At 39.7% G+C, this 19,015-nt stretch overlaps 2 protein-coding genes across 9 annotated transcripts; both read right to left on the bottom strand.

Annotated features, from left to right (window-relative positions):
• Window positions 1-248: 248 nt before the first annotated feature.
• mapda (N6-Methyl-AMP deaminase) lies at window positions 249-3,691 on the bottom strand. 2 transcript variants are annotated; one of them, XM_019857209.1, is made up of 9 exons: window positions 3,333-3,691; window positions 3,104-3,234; window positions 2,965-3,025; window positions 2,803-2,890; window positions 2,643-2,724; window positions 2,450-2,576; window positions 1,835-1,915; window positions 1,393-1,531; window positions 249-442 (listed from the first exon to the last, which is right to left on the bottom strand). In XM_019857209.1, the coding sequence occupies exons 1-9, from the start codon at window positions 3,375-3,377 to the stop codon at window positions 264-266; spliced, it is 933 nt and encodes a 310-aa protein (XP_019712768.1). In that variant the 5' UTR covers window positions 3,378-3,691; the 3' UTR covers window positions 249-263. The 2 variants fall into 2 exon arrangements, with proteins under 2 accessions (XP_019712768.1, XP_019712767.1); XM_019857208.1 differs by lacking the exon at window positions 249-442 and adding an exon at window positions 691-884 and having other exon boundaries at window positions 3,333-3,689.
• Window positions 3,692-3,835: 144 nt separating this feature from the next.
• LOC109507619 (tyrosine-protein kinase CSK-like) lies at window positions 3,836-18,592 on the bottom strand. 7 transcript variants are annotated; one of them, XR_002166499.1, is made up of 18 exons: window positions 18,172-18,587; window positions 12,539-12,615; window positions 12,248-12,296; window positions 12,096-12,160; window positions 11,753-11,877; window positions 11,148-11,367; window positions 10,057-10,150; window positions 9,902-9,967; window positions 9,691-9,790; window positions 8,986-9,076; window positions 8,847-8,920; window positions 7,928-8,123; window positions 7,726-7,812; window positions 6,565-7,201; window positions 5,405-5,497; window positions 4,426-4,512; window positions 4,096-4,220; window positions 3,836-3,968 (listed from the first exon to the last, which is right to left on the bottom strand). XR_002166499.1 is itself a non-coding variant. In XM_019857203.1 (14 exons), exons 2-14 carry the CDS (start codon window positions 12,545-12,547, stop codon window positions 7,007-7,009), a joined length of 1,371 nt encoding a protein of 456 aa, XP_019712762.1. In that variant the 5' UTR covers window positions 12,548-12,603; window positions 18,172-18,588; the 3' UTR covers window positions 6,249-7,006. The 7 variants fall into 7 exon arrangements, 4 of the variants coding, with proteins under 4 accessions (XP_019712762.1, XP_019712761.1, XP_019712764.1 ...); XR_002166500.1 differs by having other exon boundaries at window positions 4,458-4,512; XR_002166501.1 differs by lacking the exon at window positions 5,405-5,497.
• Window positions 18,593-19,015: the final 423 nt, after the last annotated feature.

Raw genomic sequence — 19,015 nt, 5'->3', positions numbered from 1 at the left:
AAAGGAAATGAATTTTTACATTTAGGGAAAGCCATAATTTACGACCAAGTTGAATTTTTCAAAGACAGAAGTCGCAATTGTCCAAGAATAAAGTTGTAGACAATACTATGAATTTTAAATAGTAATTCCTTTGCAGTCCAGGCTGAATATCAGGTCATTTCTTTTATGGACTGAAACCCAAAAATGGCCGCGTACACCAATAAGGTGACGTTTTGCCGCATTCACAGACTATCGTGAACTGTTTAGCGTCAAGGTCGTGACCGTTACAGGTCAAAAAGGCAAGAGAAAGACCAGGCAGGAGCCCGAGTCATTTCGACTGTTTCAAAGAGTTGGAAACTTACACAAATGACGCTTGGGTGGCCCAACTGGTACCAATACTTGAAGTGGTGCTTGGAGTAACACGGGACAGTTTGTCCTTTGACGTTTGATGTCAAGCAAAGCTCTGGCGGGGGGGAAAGGGGAAGACACAAGTCAGTTGAGTTTCGAAGTCCTACATGTGAGCTGTACGAGGACACATTTGGTCCCCACGACTGGCCATTCAGCGCACGAGTTGAACGCCTCTTTCACCACTGACAGTTTTTTCCACGACTGTATGACATTTCTGTGCCTTTATAGAACGACGACTTGGCAAACGTACACCAATAAGGTGACGTTTTGCCGCATTCACAGACTATCGTGAACTGTTTTGCGTCAAGGTCCTGACCGTTACAGGTCAAAAAGGCAAGAGAAAGACCAGGCAGGAGCCCGAGTCATTTCGGCTGTTTCAAAGAGTTGGAAACTTACGCAAATGACGCTTGGGTGGCCCAACTGGTACCAATACTTGAAGTGGTGCTTGGAGTAACATGGGACAGTTTGTCCTTTGACGTTTGATGTCAAGCAAAGCTCTGGCGGGGGGGAAGGGGAAGACACAAGTCAGTTGAGTTTCGATGTCCTACATGTGGGCTGTACGAGGACACATTTGGTCCCCACGACTGGCATTCAGTTGAATGCCTCTTTCACCACTGATAGTTTTTTCCACGACTGTATGACATTTCTGTGCCTTCATAGAACGACGACTTGGCAAAGCTGTTCTCTTGAAAACGCTTTACTCGAAACCCCAGTGGCACCCAGATATCAACAAGTGCCGTTTCGTCCCATTGGTAACATGTCATTGCTCCACCAAGTCGCCCCCGGTTGTTCTACAAGTGCACAGAAAGGTCAATAGTGTGGAAAAAAAACATCGCTGGTAAGAAAGTTGTTTTTAGAGTGCGTGGAATTGGCCTATTAGTGAGGACAAAGACAATTCGGTGCACTATTGGGATGTCGGAAAAAAAAACCCAAAACACTAGCACACACACACACGGTAAGTACGCTTCAGTTGGAATAAATATTCACTGGTCACCTCGGCCTTACCCAAAGGGATGTTATTCTTCACCACTTTGTCAACGAGGCTCTGCGATCCGCCGACGTCAGGGTGCAGGAAGGTGCCGTGCCCGATGCGGTCCGGCGGCAGATTGAGCAGCAGCTCCGATTCCTCCAACTGAGACGGCACCTGCAACAATTCATCCCCGCGCGTCAGCATTTCTCTTGCTCATTGACCGACCCTAAAGGCACACTTCATTCGAGACACTGTGCTACTTGTGGCTCCGAGAATAATTGACACAAGTTAACGCTCGAGTATTGTTTTCAGCTTTAACCAATTCCTGCAGTTCATATACTTACTCGAACCAAAAATGTATGCAGAACTGTCCTGCATCACACCGAGACCTCTTTTATAATATTTCGGGTGCCTTGTATCGCAATAGGCACACGTTCCTAATGTTGTGGACCATGAGTGCATGTTTCAAAAACTTACTTCGGAGAGGTGCAGTGACAACTTCAGTCCGCTGTTCCTGGCTCGCTGTAAGGCGGGAAGCATGTCCTTACCATGACCCACCTGAAAACGACATCAGGTTGTATCATTTATTGAATGGAGGGACTTGGAATGGGCGTTACACCAATCAAACATTTAACCAGTGTTATAGGTGTTGTTTTTTTTTTTTTGTTTTTTTTTTTTCAGATTCGATTTGACCTATTCACTTACCGTGTGCTGCTTGGAGATGGTTTTAAAGCATTTACCTTTAACGTACTTGTCAAAAAAAAAATTCTAATCTCTTTAGACAACTCTCTCCCTCTCTTTCTCTGGTCCATGTTTAATTAAGTGTGATACACACCATGTCACCAAACAGTGACTTCCTGTCACTCTTTAAATAGATTACAATTGACTGACTGATTACAATTAAAAAGCAATGTAGGATTTTCACTGTTTGTTTGGGTTTTTTTAATCTATTATTACTTTCGGAAAGTTCAAAATATTTCTGTGACCACTGTGGGTTTTTCTTTTATTAATGGAGGGATACCGATAATTTTGTGTGTGTATTAGTCACCATGTATAGAATACTGTGAAAACACAGTGAAATGGCTTGCGTACCCTCGGATCCCCACTGAGATCAAGTCCAACCACCAGCCCATCAGCAGACAGCATGTACTCTTCGGCCAGTTTCACCGTTTCCATGGCAACCTCAGTCCCATTCCTGCGATCAATGGCAACGAGGAACCTGCAAGAGAAATATTGACCTCTGTCAGCATCTTTCTTCACTTTAGGATATTCATTGTGGGCCTACCTGACATCAATGTCCACCTCCTCCTCTTTACACTGCTGGATGGCTTTTATGATGGTGTCCACGTAACTCTTTTTGGTCAACCCTGAAGAATGACGAGACACGAGAACCATCTTAGCGGTCAGCAATGGGTGTATGAAAAGATGCATTTCATGTCTCAAACCTGTTTTCGTCTCCTCTCTCGGTGTACTCCTAAGTTCTAAATATTTGACACCGTCGGCAGCAAACTCCTTGATGACATCTGTAGCCACCTAGAATGAAAGATCTAACATTGCCATGGTGCTTGCAGAAACCATTTTTCAAAAATCACACTTTTTATTATCACCATCAGGATGTCCTCCTCAGTGTCCACCAACTGATGAATGACCTTGAACACCTGAAAGCACCTGTAGCGTGCCATAGCGAGACATTAACAGCCGCTGCGATCATGTGTTGATTACAGAGCACACGAGTGGTCTACGTACTCATTCAACGTTCTCTGCTGGCCTTTCTCGATGGCCGTCATGTGGTGTTCAATGTTAAGATGTGGCTTTCGCTTAATGAGCTTCTCCATGGTTTGGAAGCTCACCGAGCCGTTGAGATGAGCGTGCAGCTCCTGGTGGGGGGGAAAAGAAATTCATTTGAATTGGCATATTTCCCAAAATGCTTTCAAATGCTCTATTTCAAAATAACTGTCCGATAAATGTGACTTACCACTTTTGGGAGCTCCCGATAAAAGACATCGTCGTTCTCGTCCATCGTCAAAACAACATAAATATCGACGAGTTTTGGAGATAAGAGTTTAGCGTCTACAAGACGAGAGGCTTGCCTGTGTTTTCAGGAAACATTTGGCCGTGACACACAATCATGTGCAGCAAACTAATAAGTCCGCGGGGGAAGAGCGAACGGTTCCGCATACGCGTCACGTTTGTTTGTTACACAGCCAAGTGGAAAAAAAAAGTTTTTTTTTTCTCGTCACATGACAATAAGTCTAAAAATTTAGTATAAATATAGAAAATATGTATCCATAACAGAACATAATAATGTTACGTTGAGGTTTGTAACAAAAAAATATATATATACAAAAAATCAACATTTAATGGAACATTTCTGTTCACATGAAAGCACGCAATCTTTGAATTGTCTTTTAACAAAGGCATGATGTCTGATTTGGCTTTGTACCTCCACCATCTGGAGCAGGTTGTCAAAGTAGTTTTCCCCGTCAATGGTAAGCTGACCATTGTCGTATTTAATGTGGTAGTGCTTCCACCTTGTCGTCGGTGCTCAAACACAGTGTGTGGGGAGAGCAAGCGCTCGCCCTGGAGCCGGGTTATTTTGCCATGAAACCATCTGTAATGACAAGCATGAATGAACCCCTGATACTTTCAGATGCAGACACAACAATATTTCCTGTTGCCTGGTACTTAAAATAATGCTGCACCAGGAGCAAATGAACAAACCTAATTTGGGCACTCACGGCATAAGATTCAGCTTGCTGCATTTTTCCACCGATGCCACATTACAAAGCCATTTCTGAATCTTCCAGGTGGGAACTGCCCCTTCACAACCTGCTTCATTTTTAGCGATACACCATTCAGGATCCTGCAAGACAACGAGTCAGTAATAAAAACGCACAAGCAAGCCTTATCTCTGTAGCAGAACTATTAGTCAACAGTTCTCCTTCGTTAAAGGAGGGGTGGTGTTCCACTGAGCCTTTAAAACTGAATCTGGCCACCCACTTTGTACCTAAGGAATCATGCACATCAAAATGTAGGATCATTTTTGCGTGTGTGCTCATCAGACATACATTGCATGCTCCTGCAGAGATATATTTTTCACCTTTTCCATGGTAAGGCAGCAGAAATGCCCTCACATGTGAAGCGATGTGTCCTGCCTACAAACAGTACATGTAAACAACAATCAGTCATGAAGAAAAAGCATCATTTTGAAATGAGGCGTTCACTCAAGATGAGCATTTGACTATACCCCATCCAGACTGGTCACCAGCCAATCGCAGAGGTACAGGAATGTCACGGCCTGAGTTGGAACAACAAACCTCAGAGTTGTGAGACGGATAAGATAACTACTATGTAAAATTTGCAATAATTTAGTCAATTATTGTGGTGTAGCAAACCACCAGAGCATATGCAAGCGGCATTTAATTCCAGCACAGTGCCCTGTTAGTCTAGAAATTAACATGTCTTCTCCGGTTATCTGTTCTTGCTTGGTATGTGGTATGAATAGCTACTTCTCATTTAATGCTAACAAAACTCATGACAATTTTCCACATTGGAATGCCAAGATTTGTGACTAAGAGGAGCTTACAGAGTGTTAACAGAAAGAAAATCCTGTTTTTTCGAAACTAACAATCTCACAATATACATCAGTGATCATGTCTGAAGACGTACATTGTAAAATGAACTTACAGCCGTTGCTCTCTGTAGGAGTAAAAAGCAGGATTGAAGAGGATGTCTTTCAATAATCCTCAGCAAAAATTCGATTTATTTGAAATACAACTCTCTGTAGGAGTAAAAAGCAGGATTGAAGAGGATTTGTCTTTCAGTAATCCTCAGCAAAAATTAGGTTTATTTGAAATACAGTACTCGGTATTTTCATTCTTAACTGTAAATCTACTTGCAAACATTTCATGTCAAATTGCCACCGAATAACATACTTTAGAGTTAACTATTACAATCATGGTAAACCTCTAATAGTATACGGATATTTGTGACCAAAGATTGCAAACATCTACCTCTTTGTGTCGCCACATTATTTAAGTCACTAACAACTTTTTTCTTGTCGCTTCAAGATTATATCTGTAACCTGCTGCTGACATCACACAGATGCCGAGTGCACAGGAAGCAGGAAGGAAGAGCAACCTAAAAAAAAAAAAAAAGTAAAAGATAACAGCCTCCGAATAAAACAAAACATCTTAATGCTTCAAAATACTCTAAAGTATGATTTACCGTACCTGGATGCGAGTCAAGCAGTGTGACAGGGAAATGTCACAGTTGTCAACGAAAGTCAACAAAACTGGTTTAACATGTACGAACACATTGGAGATATGAAGTGAGGCTCAAATAACTTAGGTATGAGGAAAATGTTGATGATAAAAAGTAGGCACAGCACTCTGTGGATAGTGTAATAATACCAAAGTATGTGGACCCTGACTAGGATTACCAGTTAGGAGGAGGAAAAAAAAAGTTACCCCCCATCAGCCGAGATGCTCATATTCTTCTCACGCTGTGATTTGGCATTACGCATGCACGGTATGGATACACAACACGAAGTGGACCGCCTGGTAATCTATCTTCGTTTAAGAGCTCTCAACTGGATGGATGCACAGATATCTGTAATTCCGTTTTGGCAACTCATAAAGAACATTTGAGATATTAACAACTGCTCAGGTTCGTCAAACTCAGAATATCTTGGACAATGGAAAATGCCCTCTCTCCCAGTTATCTAAATTAGAACACGATGATTGCTTGAGCCTTACTTGCGCATCTTGATGTGTATGTTCATTCATAAATTATTTTAGTCGCACTATATTGAACAAAAATAGGGCTCAATCTTTTGTTGTGAATTTTCTGAGTAGAAAAACTAAGTTTGCATAGCACAAGTGAGGATCCATTTACTGTTTTTGTATTTTATTAAAACTTGTAAAAACAATACTGTCAACTTCAAAACACGCACACCTTCCGTTCGTTTTACACCAGCAGTAAGATTACAAAAACAAGATTATAGATTTGCACTTTCACATTAATTCTACGTACACTTATCATGGGTATGAAGATCATATTCATTCATTTGGGGATCTAAATCATTAAAAGCCCCACATTAAAATGACATTCATGCCCACAGCGGGCGCAACTATAACTTAAAAACAAAGAACATGTAGAAAATATAAATGCTTCTCCAAAAACATAATGGAACAAACTTGACTCACGGTAAAACCTAAACGGTGTTGTGTACAGCAACTCCAACATCTTTGCGAGGTCCCAAAGCCAAGAAAATCTCCACAGCGTGTTGACGTTCATCCTGAAAGGCTTCGCTGCGCTTCAGAATCAGTCCATGAATGACGCATGAGCAACATGTCACTGATTCATCACTTGTTCTGTGCACACGGAGCGCTGCACTGCTTCATGTACTCTTCGGCTCGTGCGTTCAGGATATAATAAAGCAGTCTTGTGGGTCAACTTGCATCGTGTGGCACAAAACAGACTCAAACATTCAGACAGCAACACAGGAAGTGTTGAACAGATGAAATTTCACAAATCAGAAAATAAACAAGGCTCATTGGGGATTAAGAGATGTGTCTCAACTGGTATAATGTTGTGAACATTGTCAAATGATAAGATGAAAGTAGAAGGCGCAGTACATGGGTCTTGTCAGAGCTGCGTGCCTATTTGTCGGAGCTCCTTTTTGACGACGAACAGCCGCTCTTTCAACAATTTAAAAGTTGGCCGAGATTCAGGGTTCAAGTGCCAGCAGTCCTTCATGGTGATATAGAGAGATTCAGGACACCCGTCGGGAGAAGGCATCCGGTAGCCGCTCTCCAATTGAGGCACCACAAATTTGGACTGCTACACAGTGGGAACAAAGTTGAGACTGTAACATGTTTTCAACACACGCAAATAAAATAAGATTTAAAATTGAAGTGTTTCATCAGAATTTTGTTGGGGGTAAAGGTTTGAAACAATTTTTAAGATTTTTACAGGTAGCGTACACATCTGCGCCTTAAATTGTCACTCCACCGGGGGCATCCGCGAGACACTTTTTGTTGCTGCGCCGGCCCGGCCGTCTTGGCACAGATCGTTCTACCATATTGGCAAATGCGCAGCTAGTCTTACGTTGACACAAAAATACGAATCTGCAGGCATTGGTGCCCCAGCGCAGATGGCCGGTCTATGAAAAGAGAGCCGTCTATGTGTTCCGACATCAGGTTAATTCCACGGGAATAGAAATCCGTTGTAAATCGAGGACTCCTATACTTCAAATGAGCTGTTCACTACTACACCTGCAAATATTATTAACTCTTACTTACAGTTGTACTTCAATATACATGATTTTATAGAATGCTTTCTGTCCTTATATCCTGCATACTTACCATTTTCGGGTAAGGCATTCGACCAAATGAGTAAATCTCCCAAAGCAAAACCCCAAAGCTCCAAACATCTGATTTGGTGGAGAATTTCTTTTGAGAGAGAGAGAAAAAAAATACTGCTGAAGATGACTTTAGGCATTTGCTTAATACAAAACAAACAAACAAACAAAAAAAAAAGAACATCCTCACCACTTAACAAGGCTACCTTTTCTTTGAGGGCCTCTGGTGATGTCCACTTGACTGGCAGCTTGTTCGTATCCTCAAGGGAAGACACCTTCTTGGTCAAACCAAAGTCACTGACTTTAGCGACGAGATCCTCTGATAACAGGACGTTACGGGCTGCAAGGTCTCGGTGGACAAAGTGATTGGTCTCCAAATATACCATGGCCTCACAGACATGCCTGCAAAAAGAACAACAATCAGCCAAGCATGCCAAAAAAAAAGAATAAATAAATGAGGACGGTTGATTGAAGATTTTGTTTTGTTGATTAATTTTGTTCTACATTGTACATTCCGGATAATTATCATATTGTGAAGCTATTACTCATAATCATAGTCCTCGCCTGTATAAATTGACATTCATCTTGGCATATTGAAAACTAGAAGTCATGCCTTGCGCCAGGGGTGTCAAACTCATTTTTGTCGCGGGCCACATTGGGGTTCCGGTTTCCCTTTGGAGGACCGTTATGACTGTGAAACCATATCAATGTTGAACCACCTCCACGTATTACATATACAAATAGATGGCTAACTGGTTTTGACATCAGAAGTCAAGAATAATGGATTGTTCAAACATTGTAATGATTACATCATATAGGACAATTTTAAATTTTGATTCTTATGCAAGAATCACGGAAGTTGACATGCTTGAATTGCTTTCGCGGGCCCCATAAAGTGTTGTGGCGGGTCAGATCTGGCCCCCGGGCCTTGACTTTAACACCCGTCCCTTACACGCTAGGAGCGAATAATTAATCAAATTCAAACTGACATGGCAATATAGAATGCAGTTTTCAAATCGTAAAGGCTGCAATTAAAAAAACAAAAATAATAATAATTTTGCTCATTATGGTCTAATAATTTGGACTGTTCAGTGGCGGTCAACTGTTGATGTGCAATGTACACACATTGCAAAATTAAGTAGAGAAACACGAGTGAGTACTGTCCGTCCTCTGGAACGTAGGTAGTCCACCAAGGTCCCCTGAAAAATACCCACATATAAGTCACGCGTTCAGAATCTTGCCGATGAATGAGACAGACACTCACCTTTCTCATGTATTCAGTAATAATGAGCAAGTTGCCGTTCGCTTCTGAAATCACTCCAAGCAGCTTCACCAAGTTATTGTGGCTTAATTTCCTTTGAGAAGAGAATAGAAAGCAGGTGAGTTTGGAGTTTCTTCATTTTTATCCAGGAATACTGAAGAGATTTGAACTCGAAGCAGAGATGGGAATTTCACATTTTGTGATTTGGATTCCATTATCGTACTGTGAATCGATTCCAATTCATCCCAATGATTCAAAGATCCGGATCCATTTTGATGGGAGGCAAATTTGTGTTTGACATCAGATCTTTAAAAAAAAAAAAATTGCCTTGAACCTAAAAAATACACAATCCCGTGTTACGTGCTACCTCTTGGTGTCGACGTCAACTACTCAAAAATGGCCAGGATGTTGCTGCGCTGGGTATCTCATTGTTTTGATACTTGATCTGCTTGTTTTTTTTTTTTTTTTTTTTTTTTTTAAAGGAACCAGATGCAATCGATATTAGCGTGTTTAATTTTGATGCACGCTGCCTAATAAAATGAAGGAAAATAATTTTCTGTGTTGCTTTAAAATAATCTGGCATGATGTTCTTTGAATTGGTTGATATTAAAAATGAGAAGAAGAGTGATGGAAACTGGACGGAAAACAAATAGTTGAGACACACGGGAGCGTGAATGTGAATGCTTTCAATTTTTCTGGATGACTTACATCATGACAGAGGCCTCTGCAATAAAGGCCTGCGCAGTAGTATTATTTTTAAGGCACTTCACGGCTACTTGAGTCTTTTTGTACTCAGCCAACAAGACCTCTGCAAACACAACACTCTCAATTAACATTGACTGTGCCCTAATATGTCACAACAAATCAACCATAATGTTGAATCGGGGAGGGGGCGGGGACAATTCAAATGGCTACATGCCTCCAAACTCTCCCCGGCCAATGATCTTCAGTAACTTGAGTTCGTTTCTGTTCATCACCCAACCACCTGTATGTGAGCCAAAGGCGGGAGATATGCAACAATCACACACTACTAGCAGTCTGCATGTGAATATCAATTCACTCAAATAAACTCACCGCTCAAAAATTCATTTTGGACAGCGACCGTCTCCTTCTCCAGTTTTGGATTGATTAGAATCGTGCAGAGCCCATCAGCTTTGCTTTTGTAGTGCTTTGGAAAGGAAAGAAAAAAAAGGGGAAAGTGGGTTGAGGGAATAACTCAAACCGAAGTAAATTGCTCTAATAAGAGTGTGGGGGGCGGGGGACACTAGGTGGGCTGCAGATTATTATATATTTTATTTTTTTTACACCGTGTACTCTCTGGTTTATGTCAAATGGCAAAAACTTAAATTCCTCAGTCTGCATCTTTATCCAGACGAGCACAAATTTTATGGTTTCTATCTCTGCATGTGGAAATCAATGTAATTTTTGGATCTTCATTAAAAATAAAAATAATAAAAACGAAAAATTCTCAATATTTTGCACCCCGGGAAGAGGTTTAATTGACACTGTCAAGGAAAGCAATTTAACAATATGTTTGTGGTTGTGATCGTAATTTTCTGTGGAGTAAGATTCAATTCGTTGCTGTGTATGTTGCAGTGCAGTACTAAACCACTGGAGGGCACACCTGAGCATTGCCCTTTTGGCAAACATGAGTTGACTTGCACTCCTTTGGTAAACTCAAGGGCATCAATTTTGATGGAAGAACATGGATTGCACCAGCATGCTGCTTTCATGCAACAAGTCTCATTGATGACAATGTCGTAGAATGCAGTCGATAAATATTTAAACCTTCTTGGAAAGAACATTTTCGACTTGACGAAGGTGACTCTCTCAGTTAGTGAGAGGTTTGCATTTTCTGTTGGCAAAGTTAACGGCAACTTATTCATCTCCTGATAGACTTCATGTCGTAGTGCAGCAAAATGGAATAGAGGCCATGCACTCTTTGAATTATCTTCCACCAAAGGCGTGTGATCTGATTTGGCTATTTTTGGGCGAATCCTGCAGCTGGCGTAACCAACATGTTGAACATAAAATACGACTAAGGAAGTTGATCTGATCTGATTTGGCTTTTTGGCGAATCCTGCAGCTGGCGTAACCAACATGCTGAACATAAAATACGACTAAGGAAGTTGATTACACAATAAAAGGCTCCTTTCAGGTTGTACCTCCACCAGCTGGATCAGGTTGTCAAAGTACACTTCCTGGTCAATGGTAAGCTGGCCATTGCCGTATTTTATGTGGTAGTGCTCCACCTTGTCGTCGGTGCTCAAACACAGTGTGTAGTCCCCTGGATAGTTGGTGCTCTCTCTCACCAAGAAGAGGCCCATCTCTGGTGGGGAGAGCAAGCGCTCGGCCTGGAGCCGGGTTATTTTGCCGTGAAACCATCTGCAATGACAACCGTGCAGGTACCATTTATTTACAGCCACAGTACACGTATGTATATTTGTATAGGAAGACGGGAACGTTATAGCACATATTGTTCAGCCACAGCCGCTTTCGGATGCGGAATCAACAAACATTAAGAATAAGAAAACCTTTATTCATCTCACAATGGAGACATTCCCAATTTACAGCAGCAAAGTTATGAAAGGAAGAAGTGGAAGAACAAAAAGTATAGGAGCTGCTGTAAAGGCAGCCACTCTCGCGGCGCCATTTTGAAGTCATCAGAACACCAAAATAATACAACACAACACATAAGACACAGACCGTTTACTGTACTTCAACTTTGCTGCACCAGGAGCAAATGAACAAACTTAATTTGGACACTCACGGCATAAGATTCAGCTCGCTGCCATTTTCAACAGCTGCCACATTGTGACAGAATCTCTGAATACGTCCGGTGGGAACCGCCCCTTCACGACCTGCTTCATTTTTAGCTATACACCATTCTGGATCCTGCAAGACAATGAGTCGGCAATGAAAACGAGCAAATAGTGTATGCTAGCCGATGAGCATTAAAGAAACACACACACACACACTAACACAACACAACACATAGGACACAGACAGTCGTACACGATGAGCATTAAAGAAAAAAAAACACACACACACACACACACACACACACACACACACACACACACACACACACACACACACAAAACAAGTCTTACCTCTGTAACCGCGATGATAGTCAACAGATCTCCTTCGTTAAAGGGGAGGTGATGTTCTAAAGAGCCTTTAAAGCCGAGAAGTCTTACCTCCGTAACCGCGATGATAGTCAACAGATCTCCTTCATTAAAGGGGAGGTGATGTTCTAAAGAACCTTTAAAGCCGAATCTTGCCACACACACTGTGCCTTTGGGCCAGGCAGTCTATTGGAAATCATATACATCAAAACGTAGGGTCATTTTTTTTGGTGGGGGTGCGCTCATCAGGCATATTGTGAACACTGTGCCTTTGGGCCAGGCAGTCTATTGGAAATCATGTACATCAAAATGTAGGGTCATTTTTGGGGGGGTGCGCTCATCAGGCATATTGTCAACGAACTTGGAATATTTCGCTCTTTTAGGGAAATCGGAGACAACCACAAATTCAACAAACAAGAAGAGTTCACCTTTGCCATGCTGAGACGGTGCAAATTCCCTCACAGATGACGTCTTCTGCCAGCAAACATTTCATCTGTTGCACACACTGAAAGAAATGATGGTCAAATGTAAAATGTTTGAAAGGCAAAACTGACTGAATTCTCAATAATTCACAACATCATTTTATTCCAAAAAAAAAGTTTAACTTTTTCATTTTTTATCATATCTTCACCCTCCAAAAATAATGGCCAAAGTGATTTTTTTTCCCCAGAAAACAGGAAAAACGGAACCAAATACTGATTCTATTATTTTTATTAATAATTTAATTTCAGGGGTAGAATCAAATATATTTCACTAAGGATGGAGCCAACTTTTATTTTACTTTTATTTATTTATAGCAAAAAGTATTTATATGTTGTTGTTTTTCTGGGTCAAGCTATGACATAGGTCATTATTTTAAGAGTGTGACAACATGATTCTTCGGCTAATTGAATTCTGGAAAGTGGTCCATAACATGTTGGTTCAATTCCCAGAAGAAAATCACAGCTTTTTCCTCCCCCCAAAAATAAACGCTGTTCTTCTAGCTTGTCCGGGTTGACAGTGCAGGAAAGAATTTTGACAGCAACTCTGGAATCAAAAGATTGTGCTTTATATTTCCATGACACGCAGTTACAGTGAGGCAGTCAGAATTAAATCACGTTTACTTCCTCTTTTGTCATGTCCTTTGAGGGAGGGGTCACCATGGAGATGACAGATGACAAAATCATGAACACACCCGTTAATCCACCGCATTATGACGCTTCAAAGCCGACCACATTAAAGGATTTCAAATTGGTTTTTCCAAATTATTATTTGAACTATAGCACAACCCGAATGCATTCAAGTAAATAATGATCTAAAATTAGTTAATTTCTGCTTACTAGGAAACAGTTTTGGCATTGACTTTTAATTGGTTGGCAGATTTAATCGGGCCTTATCAGCCGTTTTCAAATTGGCTAAAAGCTGCTGATTCTGATTTGCTTTTTACAACATAAAAAAAAGATAATGACATTCAAACATGTAATTGGTTGGCAGATTTAATCGGGCCTTATCAGCCCTTTTCAAATTGGCTAAAAACTGCTGATTCTGATTTGCTTTTTTCCCCTACACATTAATTCATTACAACATAAAAAAAAGACAATGACATTCAAACATTTATTTATTTGAAGCGACTGCTTTTTCTCTCCGCTGTATAGTTAAACAACTATTAAAGGATAATGTATTCTAAATCAGTTAAATGTTTTGCTTGTAATTCATATACTGTATTTATTTTTGTGAGTGTTAAGGTAGCCAAAAAAAGGACTTATTCAATTAATGATATATTTTCTAAATTCATTGGACCATTCATCGGTTATTGTAATTTTATCCTGCCAAATATCACAATTCATGTCTGCCTCCAAAAAAAAAAAAAAATCCATAATTGATTAGACGCTAATTAAAAAACTGACACGGAAACCGTAGTGGATGTAGAACATTCAGAGAGAGATTTTAGAGTCTTTCATTAACCTGCCATGCATGTTATTTGGAACGTGGGAATAAATCGGGAGTACTCGGCGAAAAACCCCAACAAACTCCACACAGGAAGGTCTGAGGCCGGATTCAAACCCTGAACCTCTGCACTTTTTTTTCCACCAATTTTTTTTTTTTTTTTTTTTGGTGTGTTTTTTTTTTTTTTAAATTTTGACAGCAACTCTGGAATCAAAAGATTGTGCTTTATATTTCCATGACACGCAGTTACAGTGAGGCAGTCAGAATTAAATCACGTTTACTTCCTCTTTTGTCATGTCCTTTGAGGGAGGGGTCACCATGGAGATGACAGATGACAAAATCATGAACACACCCGTTAATCCATCGCATTATGACGCTTCAAAGCCGACCACATTAAAGGATTTCAAATTGGTTTTTCCAAATTATTATATGAACTATAGCACAACCCGAATGCATTCAAGTAAATAATGATCTAAAATTAGTTAATTTCTGCTTACTAGGAAACAGTTTTGGCATTGACTTTTAATTGGTTGGCAGATTTAATCGGGCCTTATCAGCCCTTTTCAAATTGGCTAAAAACTGCTGATTCTGATTTGCTTTTTTCCCCTACACATTAATTCATTACAACATAAAAAAAAGACAATGACATTCAAACATTTATTTATTTGAAGCGACTGCTTTTTCTCTCCGCTGTATAGTTAAACAACTATTAAAGGATAATGTATTCTAAATCAGTTAAATGTTTTGCTTGTAATTCATATACTGTATTTATTTTTGTGAGTGTTAAGGTAGCCAAAAAAAGCACTTATTCAATTAATGATATACTTTCGAAATTCATTGGACCATTCACCGGTTATTGTATTTTTATCCTGCTAAATATCACAATTCATATCTGCCTCCCAAAAAAAATAATAATTAAAAAAAAATCCATAATTGGTTGGATGCCACTTAAAAAACTGGCATGGAAACCGTAGTGGATGTCAAACATTCAGAGAGAGATTTTAGAGGGAGAATTTAGAGTCTTCCATTAAACTGCCGTGCATGTTATATGGAACATGGTAAGAAATCGGGAGTACCCGGTGAAAAACCCCAGCAAACTCCACACAGGAAGGCCAGAGGCCGGATTCAAACCCTGAAACTTTGCACTTTTTATTCCACCATTTTTTTTTTTGTGTGTGTTTTTTTTTTAACTTTTTAATTGCAATTTTTAAATGACATGTACCAATTGATTTAATTGCAAATTCTAAAATAACCTGTGGAAAGCAAAGAATATTCCAATTTTACTGTCAATGTCGATGAACCCTTTCAGGGACAGCGGTTACCACAGTGGACAGCTTCTCATTTTGCGAAAACGCTATAGAAATCAGCATGTATTGTATTGTATTGTATTGTATGCTATATAAATCAGCATGTATTGTATTGTATTGTATTGTATTATCAGGTTACAGGGTGCAGGAAAGGGTTAAAATCATTCCTGTCACACCATAGCACGCAAACAAAACAATATGGCAGGCAGACGAATAATTGTCATCATACCTTCCACAGGCAAGGTTCCATGACATAAAATGCAAACATACTAATCTTCCACGCACAGAGACTCATAACAAACCTAAGCAAAAACAAACATTTAGAATTATGAAGAATGAAGAGACTTTTGTATTATTGTGATTTTTTTTTTTTTTAATCAGATTTGAATCAATCTGCCATTGATGACAGTTTGGAAAACGGCATATGCCATCTATGACAATTGATCACCCTGGTTAGCTGTTAGCTAGCAAATCAGTCCAGGAGACAATCAGAAAGTACACAAAAGCAAAGCCACTTCAAAAAGAAATGGTATTGTCTGGTAAATAAAGCTCAGCAAATTGTTGCTTTTTAACTTTGTTCCTGTTTGATTATGAGTGTGATGGGCATTGTTCTGGATACGTGTGATTTTTATGTCACCAAACACTGGCTGCCGGCGGTAGGATAAAGAATGATGGACCCCGCCTGGCCACCCCTCGCTGAGATGTTTTGTCACCCTGGCTGCCCTACTGAAAAATTTCTGGCTTGGCCCCTGCAGAGGCAAAAATGTCAACATTCACACAAAGGTAGGATCAGTGCAGATTAATTTAAGTCAACTAGTGAATTTTTTTTTCCATATTGCAAAATATATTTCAATTTTTTTTCCAATATCAACGAGCCGTAGTACCATTTGCAAAAGACATGAGGGATGTCACACCCTCTGGAGTGCAGTGGTCCTCTGTTTTTGCCGTCAAACTGGTTGATCAACATCAAATTCTTATCTTGTACAAGTCAAACGTTGTTGCTGTTGCGACTGCACCAGTCAGACTGCGCCCAGAAAGACAGCACAGGAATGCTGACGTTCAAATCTGCCGCTCCCTTGTTTGTTGACATAATCAGACCTCTGAGTGCCAATCATGTATATCTAAGGTAATTCAAAAAACATGGTGTGATTTTTCGGAAAGCGGGGTTACATGTATGTCGCTTTTATGTCATCAGTGTACAGCAGCAACATGACAGGAAAATCCTACCCACGTGTGCAGCTGAGATTCTGTGTCAGTTTCAGTTTGCTTGGAGGTGCACTGAAATGAGTAGGGATGCACTGTACGGTTGTATGATCAATGTCTGTTTTTGCATTTCTTGTAATGTTAATCTGAAAGAGTTTCTTGTTTTTGAATAAAAGGATAGCGCTTTCAAAATGTTTTATTGAAAATGAAATGATTGTCCGGATAATTATTTTAATTATGGCGATGTTAAAATTGACGCAATATCTTTGTCGTTTTGTTGTGATATTAAAAGCAATACATCTGTCAAAAAAAAAAAAAAAAAACATTACTGGTCGCTCGCTTCAGACAAACACTGTGAAACTACATGCAAACCATGATTGTTTGCACCACTGAGCCAATAGAAACATAAAATGACTGGACCAGCCTATTTCTTTGTCACTGCTGTCATTATGCAAAAAAAATACAAAACTGTACTTTTTTTAATATCACAAGCTTTTTCTTTTTCTTTTTTTTTTTTTTACAATATCACAAGTTTTCAGACAGTATTGCAAGATGTTTTTCTTTTAAACGTTGCAAACCTCCCCACAATATTGTGGCCAATAAACCCATTCATCCAGAAAGTTTTTGACTTGTGTTGTCACTCAGGTTAGACTTGAAAATTGGTTTCAAATTCACTTTGCTTTGTAAAGGGCCTTACAACGACCATGACCACAAAATCTGAAGCATTTAATTGTCCAAATTTGCTTTGATAAGATGATTATCATTACGAGAACTTTCCTTTCCTCCTTGTGACATAAAAATAGTGTCATAAATTAATGAATGAATTTATATTTCAATGGGCCCCTCTTTCCCTCAGCATTCCCAAGTCATACAAGTACCATATGCAGTATTATTCAGACATAAAGACGCATCTAAAATAAAATCTATCCGAGAACAATTCAATGTCCCATTTCCACCTAATGAAACGTGATTCATGGCAGTGGAATCACTTGGCCTATTTTAGGCAGGCAGAATCCTTTAAAAATAGCCATAAGATTGATTGCCATTAATGTAATTTAGCTTGAGTCATTTTATTATTGGTTAACCTGCATTTTACATGTTGGCTTTCTCAACACTGGGTTGACCTACTACTGTACTGCAAAGTTATGAAAGGTGAAATCGGTTACATACACAAAGACATACATGCATGCATGCATGTGCGCGCACACACAACTGTAGCAGCATTTTATATGTGTTATATCTGTCGAAAAACTGAAAAAAATACTTTACATTCTTAGACTGGTGTTTGTCAAATTTTTTGCTGTCGCAGTATGTTCGCTCACATTTTGTGCATCTCCGAGGGACTATTTACCCCCAAGTCCAGAAAACCTAGAGACGTCCCTTAATCATGGTACACTTCTAATACTGTGAATGATTGTATTTATCATTTAGCTTTTTACATGAGACCATATCAGCACATGCTCGTGAGGTGAACTGCGTGAGGTGACGCAGATGCTAGCGCAGGAACCAGGGCAGAGTTATTAAATGAATAAAATTAATTTAAAACAATTAAGTACTTAAATTAAAAACTGACAGTCCCAAAACCTCGGTACCACGAAAGGCTCTAAAATAAACATTTACTATACCTGATTACGGGTCAACGTGACTCCAGGCAGCACTAATGCCCCAAATTCGTTTTCATCTGGACAACGTACAGAATTTCTCACGCAGGAAAAAGAAACAAGCGTCAGTAAAAGTCAAAGCCCAGTACAGTATCAATCCAAATGCTGACAGGGGGAGTGTCACAGGTGTCCCGAAACTTCCTCAAAACCGCCCGTGAGTGCAGAGCTCTTCGCGTACAAGCAAAAAAATAAGTGACACAAAAAATGACTCCAATATGAGGAGCAAAGATAGACAACAAAACAGAAACTAACGACACTTCACCGATTAAAATACTTGTTTGGTTAGATCAGAATCTCGGTTGGCGTCACACAATTACACACGCACACACCTTTCATATTTTTGTCACGCCTAAATTTGGCACTTACGCACGGTCTGTCAAAGTGGCCGCCATTTTGGAACGAGCGTGCCAAACAAAGATTATGAAACCTCAAAAATAAAGTATAGTATTCGGCAATATATTGAGCGTTTTTTCACATAAATTTTTGTCTCCAGACAGATAACTATCAATTAAATATTTTCATAATCATTTTCATTACATATAAAATAACAGTTAAAAAGTGCAGTCTCACAACACCTCAACACCATCAGGAGCATTGACATGTGTTTACAAATTGTATCAATTCGCAATTCCCAACAGTTTATTCTCATTATGTGTTTCTCTTGGCTCAGGCTGCATTACTCCCAGTATGTGTCAGTGTATGAGTGTCAGAGATCTTCGCTCGGGTATGAGTCAGTAATTTACTTTCAATTCTAAGCATTGTGACTGTTTCTTTAACAAACCACATTTCAAGTCTGTCTTACAAGGCA

This window comes from Hippocampus comes, unplaced genomic scaffold, assembly GCF_001891065.2.
Source record: "Hippocampus comes isolate QL1 unplaced genomic scaffold, H_comes_QL1_v1.1 scaffold186, whole genome shotgun sequence".
NCBI classification, from domain to species: Eukaryota; Metazoa; Chordata; class Actinopteri; order Syngnathiformes; family Syngnathidae; genus Hippocampus; species Hippocampus comes.
The sequence above is the reverse complement of the archived record's forward strand: the minus strand, read 5'-3'. Positions and strand labels throughout refer to the sequence as shown.

Bases quoted from the DNA above. Each gene is read 5' to 3' on its own strand.
- mapda (XM_019857209.1), bottom strand. From the start codon at position 3,377: ATGGACGAGAACGACGATGTCTTTTATCGGGAGCTCCCAAAAGTG. The intron at 2,725-2,802 runs GTTTGAGACATG...GTCATTCTTCAG, and splicing joins GAGAGAGGAGACGAAAACAG to GGTTGACCAAAAAGAGTTAC. The intron at 1,532-1,834 runs GTAAGTTTTTGA...GAATTGTTGCAG, and splicing joins TGTCACTGCACCTCTCCGAA to GTGCCGTCTCAGTTGGAGGA.
- LOC109507619 (XM_019857205.1), bottom strand. The intron at 11,368-11,752 runs GTGAGTGTCCAA...TTGTCATTGCAG, and splicing joins AGCGAGCTGAATCTTATGCC to ATGGTTTCACGGCAAAATAA. The intron at 7,813-7,927 runs GTAGCCTTGTTA...CTCTCTCAAAAG, and splicing joins CAGAGGCCCTCAAAGAAAAG to AAATTCTCCACCAAATCAGA.